Genomic DNA, 14,966 nt, shown 5'->3' on the forward strand with positions numbered 1-14,966 from the left:
TGCCAGGAAGAGGCGATTAGGTGTAGGTGCTAAGAGATTCTCTACAAGTGCACATAGCTGGGTTTGGAAAGCACTTGATCAGTTTGTCTTCACAAAGAGGTTCATTAGAAACAAGGAAACTGGTTTTTAGGACATGGTTCATGGATGCTGTTATTTTGTTTTGCTTTCATTTACCATAACTGTGTGTCACCGATTTCCCCCCATAAGAAATCACCTGATTTCTGAAGATTGCATCCTGTTCGTCTTTGCTGTTTCCTGATAACCACCAAGATACGTCCGCAGGACCTCATTTAGGTGGGTGGGTGTTCCTGATGTGGTTTTGAGCACCACTACCAAGGAAAACAAAAACAAACTCAGTGCCCTTGGACCTTGTTTAGAATTAAAAGCAGAAAGATTTGTGCTCTAGAAGAAGATTTAACCTATTGCCCTTTTTAATTTGTTGTCCTTGGTATTTTCCCTGAAGTTCTGGAAGCAGGGCAGAGATAAATCTGTGCAAATTAGGAGGATTTTGCTGGAATTGATGCTCCCAGAGGAGGAAAGGAGGAAATCCCACTCATATACCCTGCACTGCTGGAGTGTGTCAGTGGGGAATTGGTGGAATGATGGCTCAGGTCAGGCAGAGCGGGCTCAAACTGAGCTCTCCTGCTTCTTGTGTGAGCAAGTCTAACTGGGAATGGATTTGTTCATGGGAGGAAAAAAACTGCAGAAAAGGAAAATTACTGCAGAATGGATTCAGACCATTTCATCTCAATCTGAATGTAATTTTTTATTTCTTTCAAATAATTCTTTCAAATACTCTCTGCTATCAGCTGACTGAGTAATCACCAGTGTCTGAGGATGGAGAGGCTGTGAAAGAGAAACTTCCTGAGCAAGCAGAGGCTTTCTGAGAGCAGAGATTGCTGTGCCATATCTTATATGGTGAGAGTGCCGCCGGAGTTTGCTTTGTTCCCGTGTGTTGATTTTTTTAAATCGGTGAATTGTCACCAGCAAAAAGGGCTTGAGCAAAGAGGGTGGCTTTCCAGGCAGCTGGAGGCTTTAGGATTAAGCTGAGTTGTAAAATGAAATACAACCCTCTTGTTTCCTATAAGCAGGGTGCATTGTATTTTGGCACAGGTTTCACTTGCTTCATGTATGGCTTTCAAATGCAATCCAATCACACTTTGTAACAGTCGGGCTTGGTTGGAGGGGAGAATGAAGAGACATGGAGAATCAGGGCTCAAAAGCCAGTGGTGAAATGGGAAGGAGAATCTCAGGGAAAGCTGCAGGGCTTTTCCTTTCCAAGTCTGGTGTCAGGTGAGGAGAGGAGGACCAGGTCTATTGAGCTGGGCTGATCAACTGAAGTAGCAAGGGTTGGCCCAGAGGCTTGGGGACTTGGCTGAGGAGTTGCACCTTGGATGTTTTCACTCTCAGGGCCAGGTGACAGCAGGGGGGTAGCAAGCAGCATCTCCATGGGGAGGCGTTAACATGGCTCTGCCTTCAAACCCTGGATTCCTGAACTCCTGGCGTAGCTGAGCCTGCTGAAGCTGAGAGTGGCTCTTGTTGTGTGCCAACCTCCAGTCACAATGTGAGCTCTGAAGCACTTCTGGTCTAGCTGAAATGCTCCTTCAAAAACTGAAGCTTGGGCAGCCTTGCATGCAGCTGGATATTCTGGGGATACAAATAAGATGAATGCTTGTTTGCCCTCCAGCTGGCTAAACACAAGTATTTAGGAGAAAACTCTCTCAGAGTCAAGAGACTGGGCAAAAATGGTGATTCCCCTTCTGAGTGGCTTTCATATGAAAAACCAATACCAGGCAAGGGAAGAGGAAGATGCAGAGGAAATTGGCTGTGGTTTTAGTAGCCTGCAGTCCCAAGCAGTGCAGGTGGAACAGCACAGGGTGGTACAGATGCTGGAGGATTAGTGCAAGGAGTGTAACTGTGTTAGAAGGAGGAGGAGGGATTGAAAGGTTAGGGAGCTCCACTGAGAGAGCAAACGTGACCATATTTCAGAGAAGAAATTATGTCAGCAATACAGCGAAAAGGATGCAAAAGAGAAACCTGAAGTCAATCTGTTATTCTAAAGAATAATAGCCTGGAAGTGACGCTGAGTCAAAAGGCAAATGCTCTGGTTTTGTGAAGCCTCTGCTGCTTTGTGTCACTGGGTTCACTTCCCCCACGGCTCATCTGGCACCATCTGAACCCTGACAACACCGCTCGAGTCTAACCACCCCCCTCCGTGTTATGCTTTGCTCTTGCAGACTTGCTTAAAATCCACTTGGTGTTGCCAGGCTAAGACCAAGGGGCTGTAGTGTCTGTGGGTTAGGGCTTCAGACTCAGTCATGGTTAATAAGGATGTTCTCGGGGTCAGCTGAAGCCAGGTGCTGCTCTGACAGCCCAGGTTTATGCACTCAGCTTTGGCTGTTGGAGCACAAGGTGATGGAGCTGGGATCTCCTGCCCAACTGGGAGGGAGCTTGTGTGGATCTCAGGAGCAGCAGGAGGGGGAATCGTTGAAAGTGCCACGCTTTGAATCCAACCACGTCTCCAGACAGCCTTGAAGCCTGATCTAGAAGTCAAAAAAGTCCTGCTCTGGAAGGAAGAGCCTTCTCCCATTCCTGTGAGCCCACAATGCAGACCAAACCCAAGAAACTCAGCCTTCTCAGGTAGTTCCTTGGCTTCTCTACTTGTGTGTACAGCTAGTAAGCTACTGGCAGGGCAGCTCATCCCCCTTCCGAGGAGGCAGCACACACAGATTTTTCTGCAGAGCAAAACAGGGCTCAGGAATGTCTCAGTACAGACAGCAGCAAGTCGTGTAATTCAGGGAGAGAGGGAGATTGGGGCCATTCCACAACAGCTCAGCCAATTTTCATCTCACTAATTAAAAAAGCCACTCAAAACTCTCTGCAGAAGTTTGTCTTTCCTTCGCTGCCCAGAAGAGTGGGTACGGGGCTGCCTTAGGTCCCTCCATCCCTCCGGTAAGTGTCAGGGCAGGCAGGAGCCCTCTGAGGGTTCCCCCACGTCCTGCTGGCGGTGTGTCAGAGGCAGTGTGCTGTCCAGCAGCAGTTTCTCTCTAGCTGGGGAGGAGGGAAGCACATACATCTAACTGGAAATGTGCCCAAATTCTGCCTTAAAACAAGAAGTTAAGTTAGAGGGCACTGGGAGTCGATTGCAGAAGTGCTTTATGCTGTTGGGTTATTCATACGTAGAAAATATGTTAAATAACAGTAGGAAAAGGGGGGGGTCTGTTAGGGCTCTTCTGCACCTCTCCAGGTGGTAAGAGCTGAGGAAGAAGCAAATGTGAAGTGTACCCTCCTCTGACCTTTCTTCCAGTGAAAACGAGCAGTGTTTTCTGTTGTTTCTCAGGAATTAGGAGTGGTGGCTCGTAACAAGAGAGAAATATTATTTTTATGTGTGCAGGAATTAAATCCAGGCATCTCTGGGGAGTGCAGAGTGAGGGTGGCTATCTCCTGCCGTGTCAAAGAAATTCCGAGGAACTTGTTTGACTTGGTGAGGCCAGAGCACAGGGCAGTTTGGTTTGCTTGGACGCAGCCTAATGGCTCCAGCAGAGTCCTTGGAGACCCCAGCTGCGCTGTGTGAACTTACCGTAACAGGCTGAGAAGAAAGAAAATTGGAGAGAAATTAAAAAAATAAAAATAAAATCCCCCAGGGCACTCCACCCAGGCCCAGCTGCAGAAAGCAAAGTGACGACTGAGCTGTGCCGTGGGAGGAATGAACTCCATGGCAAGGGGATGCCACCAGGAGAGCCTGAAGTCTTGGTGAGATTTCTTTTGCACATGAGAGCCTAAAATCTCGGTGAGATTCTTTTGCACATGTTGTTTTCAGGAAGGCTTTCTGCTCGCTGCTGGGAGTGCTCGCTGCTGAAGCAGACTGGCCCCACGGCTGTAAGCAACTAGAAAATGTCATTAATGAGGAGAGAAGGGAGTTTTCACGGCAGAAAGACTTAGAGGCAGATTTTTAACATGATCCAAGCAAGCAGCCTGCAGTGACAGGGGAGGGAAGGGGCTGGTTTCTTAGACATCTGAGTCCAGGAGAGATGTGCGTGGCCCAAGCTGCCTGCAGTACACAGCTGCTCTCCTCTGAAAGTCATCACTCCGCCATGGTGAGGCCTTCTGGGCTGTTCTTTGGAGATGTTTCCTCTCTCCACGCACTGCCCTTGCTTGGGGTCCAACCCACCTGGCTCCTGGGAGGTCAGGACCAGGCGGAGCTGTCATCAACTCGCAGCCACGGTAGGTGCCCGCATCCTCCCTGCGTGCTGCAGCAAGCAAGGTGTGACTCAAGACACCTCGGCCCTGCTTCGCTTGGCACATCCCGGCGCCGTGCGTATGTGCTTCCTGCTGCCTTTCTGCCTCGCCTGTTCCCTCAGTGCTGGGCGGTCAGTTTGGCTGCTGGGTGAGCTCAACCAAACCCTTATGTTTTTCCTCCCTGGTCCTGTCCCAAACGCCGACGAGGTGTGGAACAGGGCAGCCAGGTGGTGATGGTGTAACCCTGCCTACGTCTCTCGTACGTCACGGCACGAGGCAGACGTCTCCTCTGCACTCGCATCCCACAGACCCGGGCCAGGTTCTTTCTTTGAAGCGGGCAGAAAAAGATGATCTGTTTCGCTAGCCAGAACGAACCTGGGTTTGAATGAAGCAGATGCCGGGAGAGTTTTTTTAGACGGAGATTAAAAGGAGAAGGAACAACACAACGGTGGACCCACTGAATTCAAAGCGGGAGCTAGATGAGCTCGGTGCTTTATTCTCAGAGCTGAAGGAGCCAGCTAACAAAGGCAGATATTAAAAATGCCTTCAAATATGCCAATAAATTATTCTCCTTGGCATCCCTTCAGAGTTGGCAGTCCCCATAAATCCCCTTTCACAGTTTGATGAAGCTTTGGCTGTCAGAGTCAGGCAGATTTTTGAATCTCTCTGTGAAACTCTACGTTGGATCTGTGTAAACATTTTTGCCTTTGTTTTGTTTTTAAAAATGCTTTCATCTTGCGTTTCCTGGTTGGCTCTGGAGCCTGTGCAGCGAAAGCAGGACTCTGGAGCTGGTTGTTCCCCAAGCAGAAGGAATTGTGCACCTTCAAATGGTCTCTCACCTAACCCATTTCTGCCTTAAACATGCAGCGTGGCTAAGCGACGAGGCTGAGCTCCACCACAGGTTGTCTTCATACCTCTTTTGCTCGAGCTTGCGTATCCATTTCTGCAGTGTGCTGTCTCTTGGTCTCTTAATTCTTGAAAAGCAAACAGTTTTCCCCGGTGATTTCAATCTCTCCTGTTGATTGATCACACCCCTCTCTGATGTGCTTCTCTTCCCCACAGTAATAGTCTCATGTCTCTGCATAATTCACTGTGAAAGAAAGGTAATGCCGTCCCTATGTAGCTTGCCAGAGCCAGATTCATCTTGAAGGGCTTTTTCCTTTCATCATGAGGTCTTTTACCTTCCCCTTTCCAATAGGCTGAAATTAGCTTCTTGTTTAAGCCCAGAGCATGCAGGCTCAGATTTGCTTCACAACAAAAGCTCCTAGCCCTGCCTATTGCGGTGTCAATTATGATTCATCCTCCTCTTTCCTGCCAGAGAACTGAAAAAAAAAAAGTGAAGCAGCATTCATTGTGTCAACCCTTTTTTTTTTTTCCCCTTTCCTTTTTCTGCTTGCTCTTAGGGGCTTGGGAAGAAGCGATTCCTGCGGCCAAGCCTAAGACTTGTGGCTCACTTCTCTGGGCTCATTTCTCTGTGATAGACCCTCGGGGGTATTTTGGGGGAGTTCATTAAAACCTAATCTTGGGGGAAGGCCTGAGAATTCCCTTGAGAACCTGGCTCCGACCTGGCCATGGGAATAACCCTTCCTTGCAGCCGGGGCCATCTCTGTCTACCCAGCCCCGCAGGAGCGAGCCAGGGCGTCTAACTGGGAGGTCGCAGCGCCCCGGTAGGAGCCATAAATCTCCAACTGGCCACGCTGTTCGGGGCTGGAGGTCTTGCTCGTCCACTCGTCCGTCCAGCGTTGACCTTTCTGACCTGCTGTGTCTTTTCAGGAACTTTAAAATTCAAAGGATCGAAACAGAACCAAGAGCATGGCGAAGCTCCTTTGATGTATTTTCCCGTGATCTTTTTTTTTTCCCCTAATTGGCCTTCACAGGTTTGTCTGGGGGCACTTTAGTCCCCTTTGTACTTGACCCTATGTAAACAGGCCACCCAGGGCTGTGTAATAAATGCCTGGTTCCTCTTGACAAGACTATCAGAAAAGGATTAATTGTTTTCCCGGGCAACCCTAGGGAGGTTTTACCCCTGGTTAAAAAGCGAGTGGGATCATGCCCCCACTCCCTTCATAAGCGTGCTGCTCGTTCCCTCGGCGCGTTTGCCTTACCCTGATTGATGTATCGATCCCCATGCTGCATCCAGAATCCGAGCGGGGTGATTTAAAAACAGCAGCCTGCTTTTGAACCTCTGAGCAGCCCCCGCAGCAGGCGACCCACGTGGGAGCTGGGTTTTACTGCTCGGTGCTGAAAACACAGATTTCTGGGGGGGGCTCTTGACCGAAACCTGTGTTCAATAATCCACGTATCTAATGACTGAAGTTCATTTCTGATTATTAGAGGAATATCAAAGGCAGAAGTGTCTAAAATCACCAGCTACCAAGCTCCAGTGCTTGGTATTTGTGTATTTGTGGCCTTTTCATCGTGCTCTAGTGTGGATGAGTTAAACTGGGTGGGAGAAGGCAAGGAAATCGATTTCAGCACAGCAAGGAAGTTTGTAGCTATTCAAACAGCATTTAAATTTCATATTTTAGGCCAAATTCTCTCCGGGTGATAGTCAGCAACGTTGCACCCCCAGGCAGTTTGGAGCCAGATGTGCCCCACACGAGAGGGGCTCTGTCCGCCTGGTTTATTTTGCCAGTCCCTCACTCAGCACTGTTTGCAGGGCAGTTAATCCTCCTTGCTCCCTCGAGCTTTGACTCGGCCGCATCGAGCAGCCCTTTCTGCAGTGGGAGAGAGCAAGAGCAGATTTCTCTGCTCAATATCCACTGCGCTGACATTTCGTCCTGCTTGCCTGCGGCTGGCACACGCAGCATGTGCCATGCTGAGTGCCACCGGATGGCTGAGGTTGGGGGGGACCTCTGGAGGTCTTCTGGCTTTTAGGATCAGGGCTGGCGACTGGTTTTTACCTCCCTTCCCATCCCGATATTATTTGGAAGGGGAAATAACTGCGAATTCATGCTCTGCCTCCCTCCCCACGTATTGCTTTCAGGGCAGTCCTGGCACTGCACTCCCCGGGGCCTCTTCTGCACTGAAGGATTTCTGCTGCTCAGTTTTCTGTAGCCAGGACCCTGGTGTGGGGGTAGAGGTGCCACACGCACACGTGGGTCCTATCCTGGCTCAGCACCACGACGAATTGCACTGGTACAAGCCATGGCTTTTAGCAATCATCCTGCTGCGTGCTGGGTGGAGAGCCGAAATGCCGCCTGGTCTCTGGTGGCTGCAGTCGGGGCAAGTGAAGCCTCCTGGCTCCCAACCATTAAAGATAACGCAGAAGCTCACAACCAGAGCCATACATCCATCTTCTCTTTGTTAGGGCTGGGGGAGGGCTCACGAAAGCCCAGCCCGTGGGTTTGTTTGCCTTACATAATGGGCGGCCGAGCTGTTTTCAGCAACTGCAGCGTTCAACCCAGAGATTCATGGAGGGAAGCCTTAATTAGAGTAATTGCTCTATTTATGTAACGATTCCCTTTTGTCTGAGATCAAATGGATCTTTGAGAAATCTTATTTCCTTTCGAGTTAATTTCTGCCCTGTTCGTTTAGCTCATGAATCTTAATGAAGGTGAGCATGTCGGGTATCTCCTCATCTCCTCCTCCTTCCTAGAGGGGAGGCCGTGGGGCGTAAATCTCCTGTGTGCTGCTTTTCACCCTGGTAGCAACACCAGAAACACCACCAGGCAGGGAAAGTTTGATGCCATGAGCTGGGAAGTCTTGCTTTGTTTTAGCAGGTCGGGGCTGATGGTTGCACAGCCCTCACCAGGGCCCCTCGGAAGCAAGTGGAAGCTGTGATGGAGAGGAGCTGGGACCGAGGATTTGCTGTCAGATCTGTGGCACGCTGCCTGGGGCTCAGCAAAGCGATGAGTTTCTCTGCTCCTCTCCTCCCTGTCTGCAGGACGGGGATGCTCTCCATCTCTGCCGTGGGCTTGCATATGAAAGATGAGCTGCTCAGGGGGCACGAGCTTGCTTTTAGGGGATAAACACGGCCTGTCCAGTGCAGATGGAGAAGCCCTGCACAGCCTTGCCCTGAAGCTGTGATCCCAGGAGCATCCAGGGATCACAACAGCCCGAGAGTAGGATCGGTGCAGGGGTCCCCACACCCCCATGTCAGTGACATCCATCGTGCCCTCCCTCACCTGCTGAGCTCCCAGGGCTGCACAGATTTTCCCCTGTGCCTGGCGCTGCTTTTTCTGCATTTTTTCCCTGTAACTTCACAGCCCGTCCATGGACAGATCTCCACCTCTGTAATTTCTTGTCGTGGCTTGCTGCGTTTTCTTTCAGTAAATGTTTTCAAACGATTTCATGAAGTCATGGGTTTTCGGCTCCTTCCAGCTGCTGCTTTTGGCCGTGGTGTTGCTGGGAGGGTTAGCTGAGGTCAGCAACAGCCTCGCTCCAGTCTGCTCAGCAGCCTGGAGGAGCCCAAAGGGGCTCTTGGATGCCCCAAGGGAGCTCTTGGATGCCCCAAGGGAGCTCTTTACACCGGGAGTGGGATAATTCCTTTTGCTCAGGAACATCTCTGGTTTGCTTTGTTGGTATTATGGTTGGATTTTTTCCTCTATTTCTTCACAGGGCTCTGCGTGCCAGAGGCTAGGATTCATTCTGGATTTCAGATCATCACGCAAAATTAGAGATAATAAACACTACGAGGTGACATTTTGCCATGAAAAACTTTTTGCAGATTTCTTTCACCACCTGCAAAAAGCACGGGAGAGTTGTACTTGGAAGGACACGTAGGGCTATCCAACATGAACCTAACTGCGAAGCAAGAGGCTAACCCTGGCCTTCCTGGGGCCAGCACTTTGTAAGGCTTTTCCAGCTCCAGAGCTTGGCTATTCCCAAGTGCAGCAGAAGGGATCAGGTGAAAGATGAGCAGCTGCTGGTGCTTCAGAGGTGCTGCTTGCATGGGCAGAGCCACGGGTTTGGGCTCCAGCTGCTTATTTCAGAGCACATTTTTTTATTTTCCTTGTTTGCTCTGCTACAAGCACCATCAGATACCAGAGGCATTGTGAGACAGGCCTGCGGGTGGAGGCCTTTCTTCTGGTGGAGATCAGCTCCCAAATTTCATCTTTTAATTTTGTGCGCCTCACATGGGAGGCACCTGTACAAGGGCAGCTTCTTCACACTGCACTGATAACTCTTTATGGGGTGTGTGAGTTATATGCACTCCACCAGCCTGCCTTAGGGCTTTGCAGAATATGAGAAACAAGGTTAAAAAAACCTTGCCAAAATGGTTTTGGTGCTGGTGGGTCAAAGCCCTGGCCCTATAGATCGAGAGGCAGCAGCGCTGAGCGTGTGCCTGGCAGCTGGGGAAGGTGCCGTGAGTTCAGGTACCCGTCCCACTCGCTGTTTTCGGAGGCGAGGATTAAGTCAGGGGGGGTTTGTGGCAGCCCAGCACCACTCTCAGCACCCAGCCAGGAGGACGTGTTCCAGCAGTGGGCGAATGTGAAGCGTTCACCCTCTTCCTGCCTCCTTTGTGCACCTACCCCGGGGCAGAGGGTGCCTGGGTTGCCCTTTGCCTGGCGTGGGCTGAGGTTTCTGGCCACGCCGCTGGGGTGCACAAAGCAGAGCCAGCTGCTGGACTCCAAGCACTCGTTTTGTTTTGACTGTCGGGTTTTGTTTTCTCAGAGCCCAAAACAGCCCAGCTCAAGGGACAGCCCTTGGCTAATCCTCATTGTCCTGACAAAAAGGGTGTTTTAAGCAGCAAGGAATGCATTTACCTTGGCTCTCCGGCTGGTGCAGCGGGTGCCTTTGCTTGGTGCAATTTTGGCAGCGCGTTGAGCAAAGCAAGCAAACAGGAATGTAAGCACACTTTTATATCCCAGGGCACTGAACTGGTCTGGGAGTGGGCAGTCCAGTTTGGTTTTTGGTCTTCTATGGCTGAGCATGAATGGGAACCCAAGCAAAGCATGTTTCCAGCCCTTTCCAGAGATGAATTTCTTTTATGTTTTCCCCACACACGTTTAGCAGAAGCTTCCTGGTGAAATGGAGGAGGCGGTGGGTCAAGAGCCAGGAGACTTGGGACTTTTTCCCAGCTCTCTCTCCTCTTTGTCTTCTCTTTTTGGACTGTTTTGGTCTTTACCACTCCCAGCACCAGCGAGCTCTGATCTTGTTTGAGCTTTCTAGGTGTTCCAGCAATGCAAATTGCAGCTAGTGAGGCACAGATATCCATCTGTGGGGACAAAGAAGCTGGGCAGGGAATTTCTAGACAAAAAAGGGGCTTAACAGGAGATTTCTGGCCTGTTTTGCAAACCAAAGAAGTTTGGGTAAAGACTTGCAAAGGCTTGCCTGAACCAGGTCTCTGAGAACTTTTGGCTTGACCCATTTCTGGTTGGGAAACCAAAATGTTGTCTGGTGCTCAGAACCACACAGAAATTTTGGGTTGGTTTCTGCTGGCAGGAAGGGACAAAAGCAGGTGGAAAGGGTCAGGGTGAACACAAGTTGTACTTGCACTTGGCCTGCCTGACCTTGGAAAAATACTGCATGACTGAGGAGTTCGGGGAGGGCATGGGAAGGCCCCGGCCCTGCTGGCATTGCTGCTGTCCTTACAAGTCTGGGTGCACTCAGCAGCCCTTTCTGCTGATGGTTTTGGGAGGGATGGTGGAAAGCAGCCGTCCCGTAGGGAGCCCTGGGGCAGTACGTGTCCTCAGAGGGGTCGGCAGGGAGGCCAGGTTGGAGCTGGGGTTTTGTGCTCACGTCAGCAGGGTCTGGGCTCCTGCGGGGTCCCTGAGCTGCAGCCACCCTGCAGATATCCCATCCGCTCGGGTTCTGAAGCCCCCTCTGGACAGGAGCACCGGGCAGACACCTAAAACAAACCTGTGAGTCTTCTTTCTTCTCCCTGCCACCTCTCTAGGCAGGCAATGCCTACACCTTTTATCCACTCATCCTAGGAGAATTTGTACCCACCGAGAAGCTCTGCGCTCGGAGCGGAGCCGGCCTCTGCCTGCACCTCCCCTTCCCTGCACTTCCCCGCGGCCGAGATGCAGCAGGCTTGGTCACTCCCGAAACAGTGACCGATTGTCTGGTTTGGCTGGTTGGGCTGTTGGCTAAGCATAATGCTCTTTCATCTTCAAGGAAATCGTCTGGACACCTCCACCAGCGTGAAGCTGGCTTTATTTATGCTGCTGGTTTCAATGGGCAAACACAAGCGGCTGTTTTCCCGGTTTAAACATAACCTGATTTCTCTAATGAATTAGAAATACTCGAGGGGAAGGAAAAGATTGCATTTTGCTGAAGGTTTAAGGACTATAAGCCTAAATTAACAAGCACACGAGCTCTTTCCCTGCCTCGGGAAAGGATTGCCCTCCTCCCCCACGATTTCTTTCCCCTGACGAAATACCTGTAGCGCTCACACTTCATCACTCTTGTCAGGACCTAAAGGGCACCCGCCACGGCCCTCTGCGCTGTGTGAGTGATCGATGGCTTTTCTCATGGCTCCCTGGCAAATCGGGGCACTTTGGCTGAAGTTTGAGATCTCTTTTCACTCGTAGCAGAGTAAAAAACGTTACAAAAGGAAACCCTCGTTTGGAGTTTCGCCATGGAGAGGAGGGGACGGTCACCTGTGAGCATTCATCTATCTGCTCAGGGTTTTGGGAGCTGTGACAGCCAGTGCCTTGCTCATTTTCCTCTGTTTCCTAAGATGACAGGAAGGAAAGCGTAGGCTCCTGGCTGCACTTCAGCAAGCTGAGGTTTAGGAAAAAGGCACAGCTCGGGACTGACTCCAGTCCAAGGCCTGCCTGGCTGGCGAGCAGCATTTGAGAGCGAGCTTGTATGCCTGAGAAATTAGTATGTAAATAAATAACCAACCAAAACACTCTGCAACATCTATAATGTTGCAAACGATGCACTTCGACTTTCTTTTCTTGTTGTGGTAACCAAGGATTTGACCGAAATAGAAGGGATCGGGGAGAAATACGCCCAAACTGCTTCCTGCAGAGAGTGAGTCAAGGTCCTTGCGCACAGTTCCAGTACAATGAAATTGAGAAGTCTGGCCAGCAACTGGGTTCAACAGGAAAGCTGAGGACAAGCTTTTGTGCGACTGCTAATGGGTCCTTCTCCCGTGGCCCTGCTGGACGGGGGAAAACAAACAGCCCTTTTTTTGTCTTGCAGTTCATGACGAAGAACCCCAGCATGCGGCTGGGCAGCCCGGCGCTGGGCGGCGAGAGCGCGATCCTGCGGCACCCCTACTTCAAAGAGCTGGACTGGGACCTGCTGAACCAGCGCCAGATGGAGCCACCGTTCAGGCCCCGAATTGTACGTGAGAGGGAGGGGTGGCGGAAAGGGTCCTGTTATTTTATTTTTCCTCCTCTGGGTGTTTTGAGCACGTTTATTGCTGTGAGACTAAAAAGAGGTGGAGGAAAGGCAACCTCGCCATGAAAGCTCTGGCCTGGGAGCCAGGAGGTGAGGCCTACGGTCTTGGCTTGGCTGCTGGTTGGCCACACGGTGTTGTACAGGTCACTTTTCCCTTCCATGCTGGATTTTCAAAGCCAGCTCAATGCCAGAAGATGCAGGTTTATAAAAGCAGATGCAGCAGATCAGGGCCTTTGCCTTGCCCAGATACAAAGCAGGGTAAGTAATCCTCGTTCTGCCCACTCCACCTGCCTCTTTGGGTCTGACCTGCCTTGCTTTTGTCTCTCTTTGTACATCACCTCTGTTTTTGTCTCTCTGGGCACAGCACCCAGCAGAGTGCTCCCTGCTCAGGCCTCTATCGGCTGAGTGGTTCCCATGGCAAACAGGCTGCAGAGGGCCCAGGGCTGCCCCTTTTCCCAGTGCCACACAGCCCACGAGAAGATATGTTGTTCCCTGTGGAGAGACTTCCCAGGGTCATCTCTGTGGCCTCCCTGCCTTTGAAATTCTGGGTTGGGGTGGCCGTGTCCTGTGCTGTGGTCTCACTGCTAACTCTTGGTGGCAGTGCTCAGCCCTGCTCCGTGGAGCTCCCTGGGTGCAGGCATCCAGGGGAATCCAGCACGAGGTCAGGCTCTGGAGTTGCTTCTTGGCCTGAATGAAAGGCTAAGGGAGCCTCCTCAGTCCATCCGTGAGCTGGGCAGAATCTGGAAACATTGGGCTTCAGCGTCAATAAAAGATCTTGTTCTGGATGCAGGAAAAACACATGCCTTGTCAAAATGTGCCACAAACTCCGTTTATTTGTGTGCACTGTAAACAGTTCCACTTTGTATGGTGCAGAGAGGAATCCAGCACCTGGAGGCAAGCCATTTGTCTTCCTGTGACCTAGTAATTCATTATTGTGCAAGTTTAATGACTCGCACACAGAGGAGTGTACCCCCCTCCCCCCCAGCCAGCCCAGCTGAGACGCTCTGCAGATAAGGAAGGGCTGTGTGGAGTCAGCTAATTGGAAACACTGCTGATAACCACTTTGAATGGCTGGGGCTGTGCTGACACTTGAGGAAGGGAGTTGATTTATGTGCCCTGCCCTGCCATGTCGGGGTAAGCAACCTTTCAGAGGTGGTATCAGTTAAAGCAGAGAGGGGTTTGCCTGTCTGAAGCCTGCAGAGGCTCTAAAAGAGTTTATACTGTACGAGGCCCCACGGGGCACTCAGCTGCTCCCAGCCCAACCCCAGAGAAAAGCCTTCAGTAAGGTTTGCCTGGGTTGTAGAGGTTCCTTGCACTCAAGACCAGAGTAAAGATGCAGAGCGAGTGTCGGGCAGGTGATGCGTGCTTCTGACATCTCTTCCCTTTGTCTTTCCCATTTGACAGAAATCCAAAGATGACGTGAGCAACTTCGATCCAGATTTTATAAAAGAGGAGCCCATTCTGACTCCCATTGAAGAAGGAATTCTTCCGATGATAAACCAAGATGAATTTAGAAACTTTTCATTCACAAGCTCGGAATTGCAGCAATAGCTATGGCTCTGAGGAAGGGCTGCTCAGAGGACTGGCGGGAAATGCAATGAAAACCAGGTTTACCAGGAATTTCATTCTTGAGAAGTAACAGTGCACTGACTTCACATGATACAGCAGCACCACTGTCAACATTACCTTAATGTGAAATTGAAACCTTCCTGTGTTTGTAGGTTTATTCAGTGCTTTGATCAAATATTGACAGGGGTGGAACAAACGTGATACTGTAAATAGCTGATGCAGATGGAGAATTGAGTACTGAGCTAGTTGGCTCAGCCTGAATGTCATCGCTTGCAGCCTGCAGTGGATTTGAGGAGTCGGCGTGAGCACAAATCAAGCGTCTTGCAGCTCTGAGCCAAACAGACTTGTAATAATGCTGATTGTTTGCAAGGCTGTTTCGTGGAGTCCCAGCACTGTCCAGCGTTTCAGAGCCATGAACCAGCATCCCATGGCCTGGCCGAACCAGATGTTCCTACTGACTCTACCTGTTTCTGAAGTATTTATTTCTTTCTGAAGGACAAATGGCTCTCTTTGCCGCTGTTTGGGTTTCTATGTGAAATATTTCATTGTGCTGACTAGCAGAAGGAAAAAAAAACAAAAAACAAGTGCCCTGTGCCCCACACAGATTCTTCCAAATCAAAGGGAAGTCATGTGCTCGTAGTGTTTTACTGTTTGTGCGATATGAAAAGTTCTAGTGTTTGCATTCTGTGAAATGCCTTTTTACATCATGCATCTTCAATGCTCCTTTCTTTGCATCCCAGCTGTTTTCAACTATAATGTACCTAGTAAAACCTTACTGTTTATTTACGCCCATTCTATTTAATTATGCTATACAGAGCCCCTTTTGTGGGTTTAGTGCCTCATTAAAATTTTGATCCAAA

At 50.3% G+C, this 14,966-nt stretch overlaps 1 protein-coding gene across 2 annotated transcripts in view; it reads left to right on the top strand.

Annotated features, from left to right (window-relative positions):
* PRKCH (protein kinase C eta) overlaps nt 1-14,966 on the top strand; it is a 113,250-nt gene extending 98,284 nt beyond the window's left edge. For both annotated transcript variants that reach the window (XM_027458011.3, XM_038179950.2), the window contains 2 exons: nt 12,337-12,480; nt 13,942-14,966. In XM_027458011.3, coding sequence (XP_027313812.1) covers nt 12,337-12,480; nt 13,942-14,088 — 291 coding nt within the window. In that variant the 3' untranslated portion in view covers nt 14,089-14,966. The remainder of the gene's footprint in view (nt 1-12,336; nt 12,481-13,941) is intronic.

The sequence above is a fragment of the Anas platyrhynchos genome, chromosome 5, assembly GCF_047663525.1.
Source record: "Anas platyrhynchos isolate ZD024472 breed Pekin duck chromosome 5, IASCAAS_PekinDuck_T2T, whole genome shotgun sequence".
Lineage (NCBI taxonomy): Eukaryota > Metazoa > Chordata > Aves > Anseriformes > Anatidae > Anas > Anas platyrhynchos.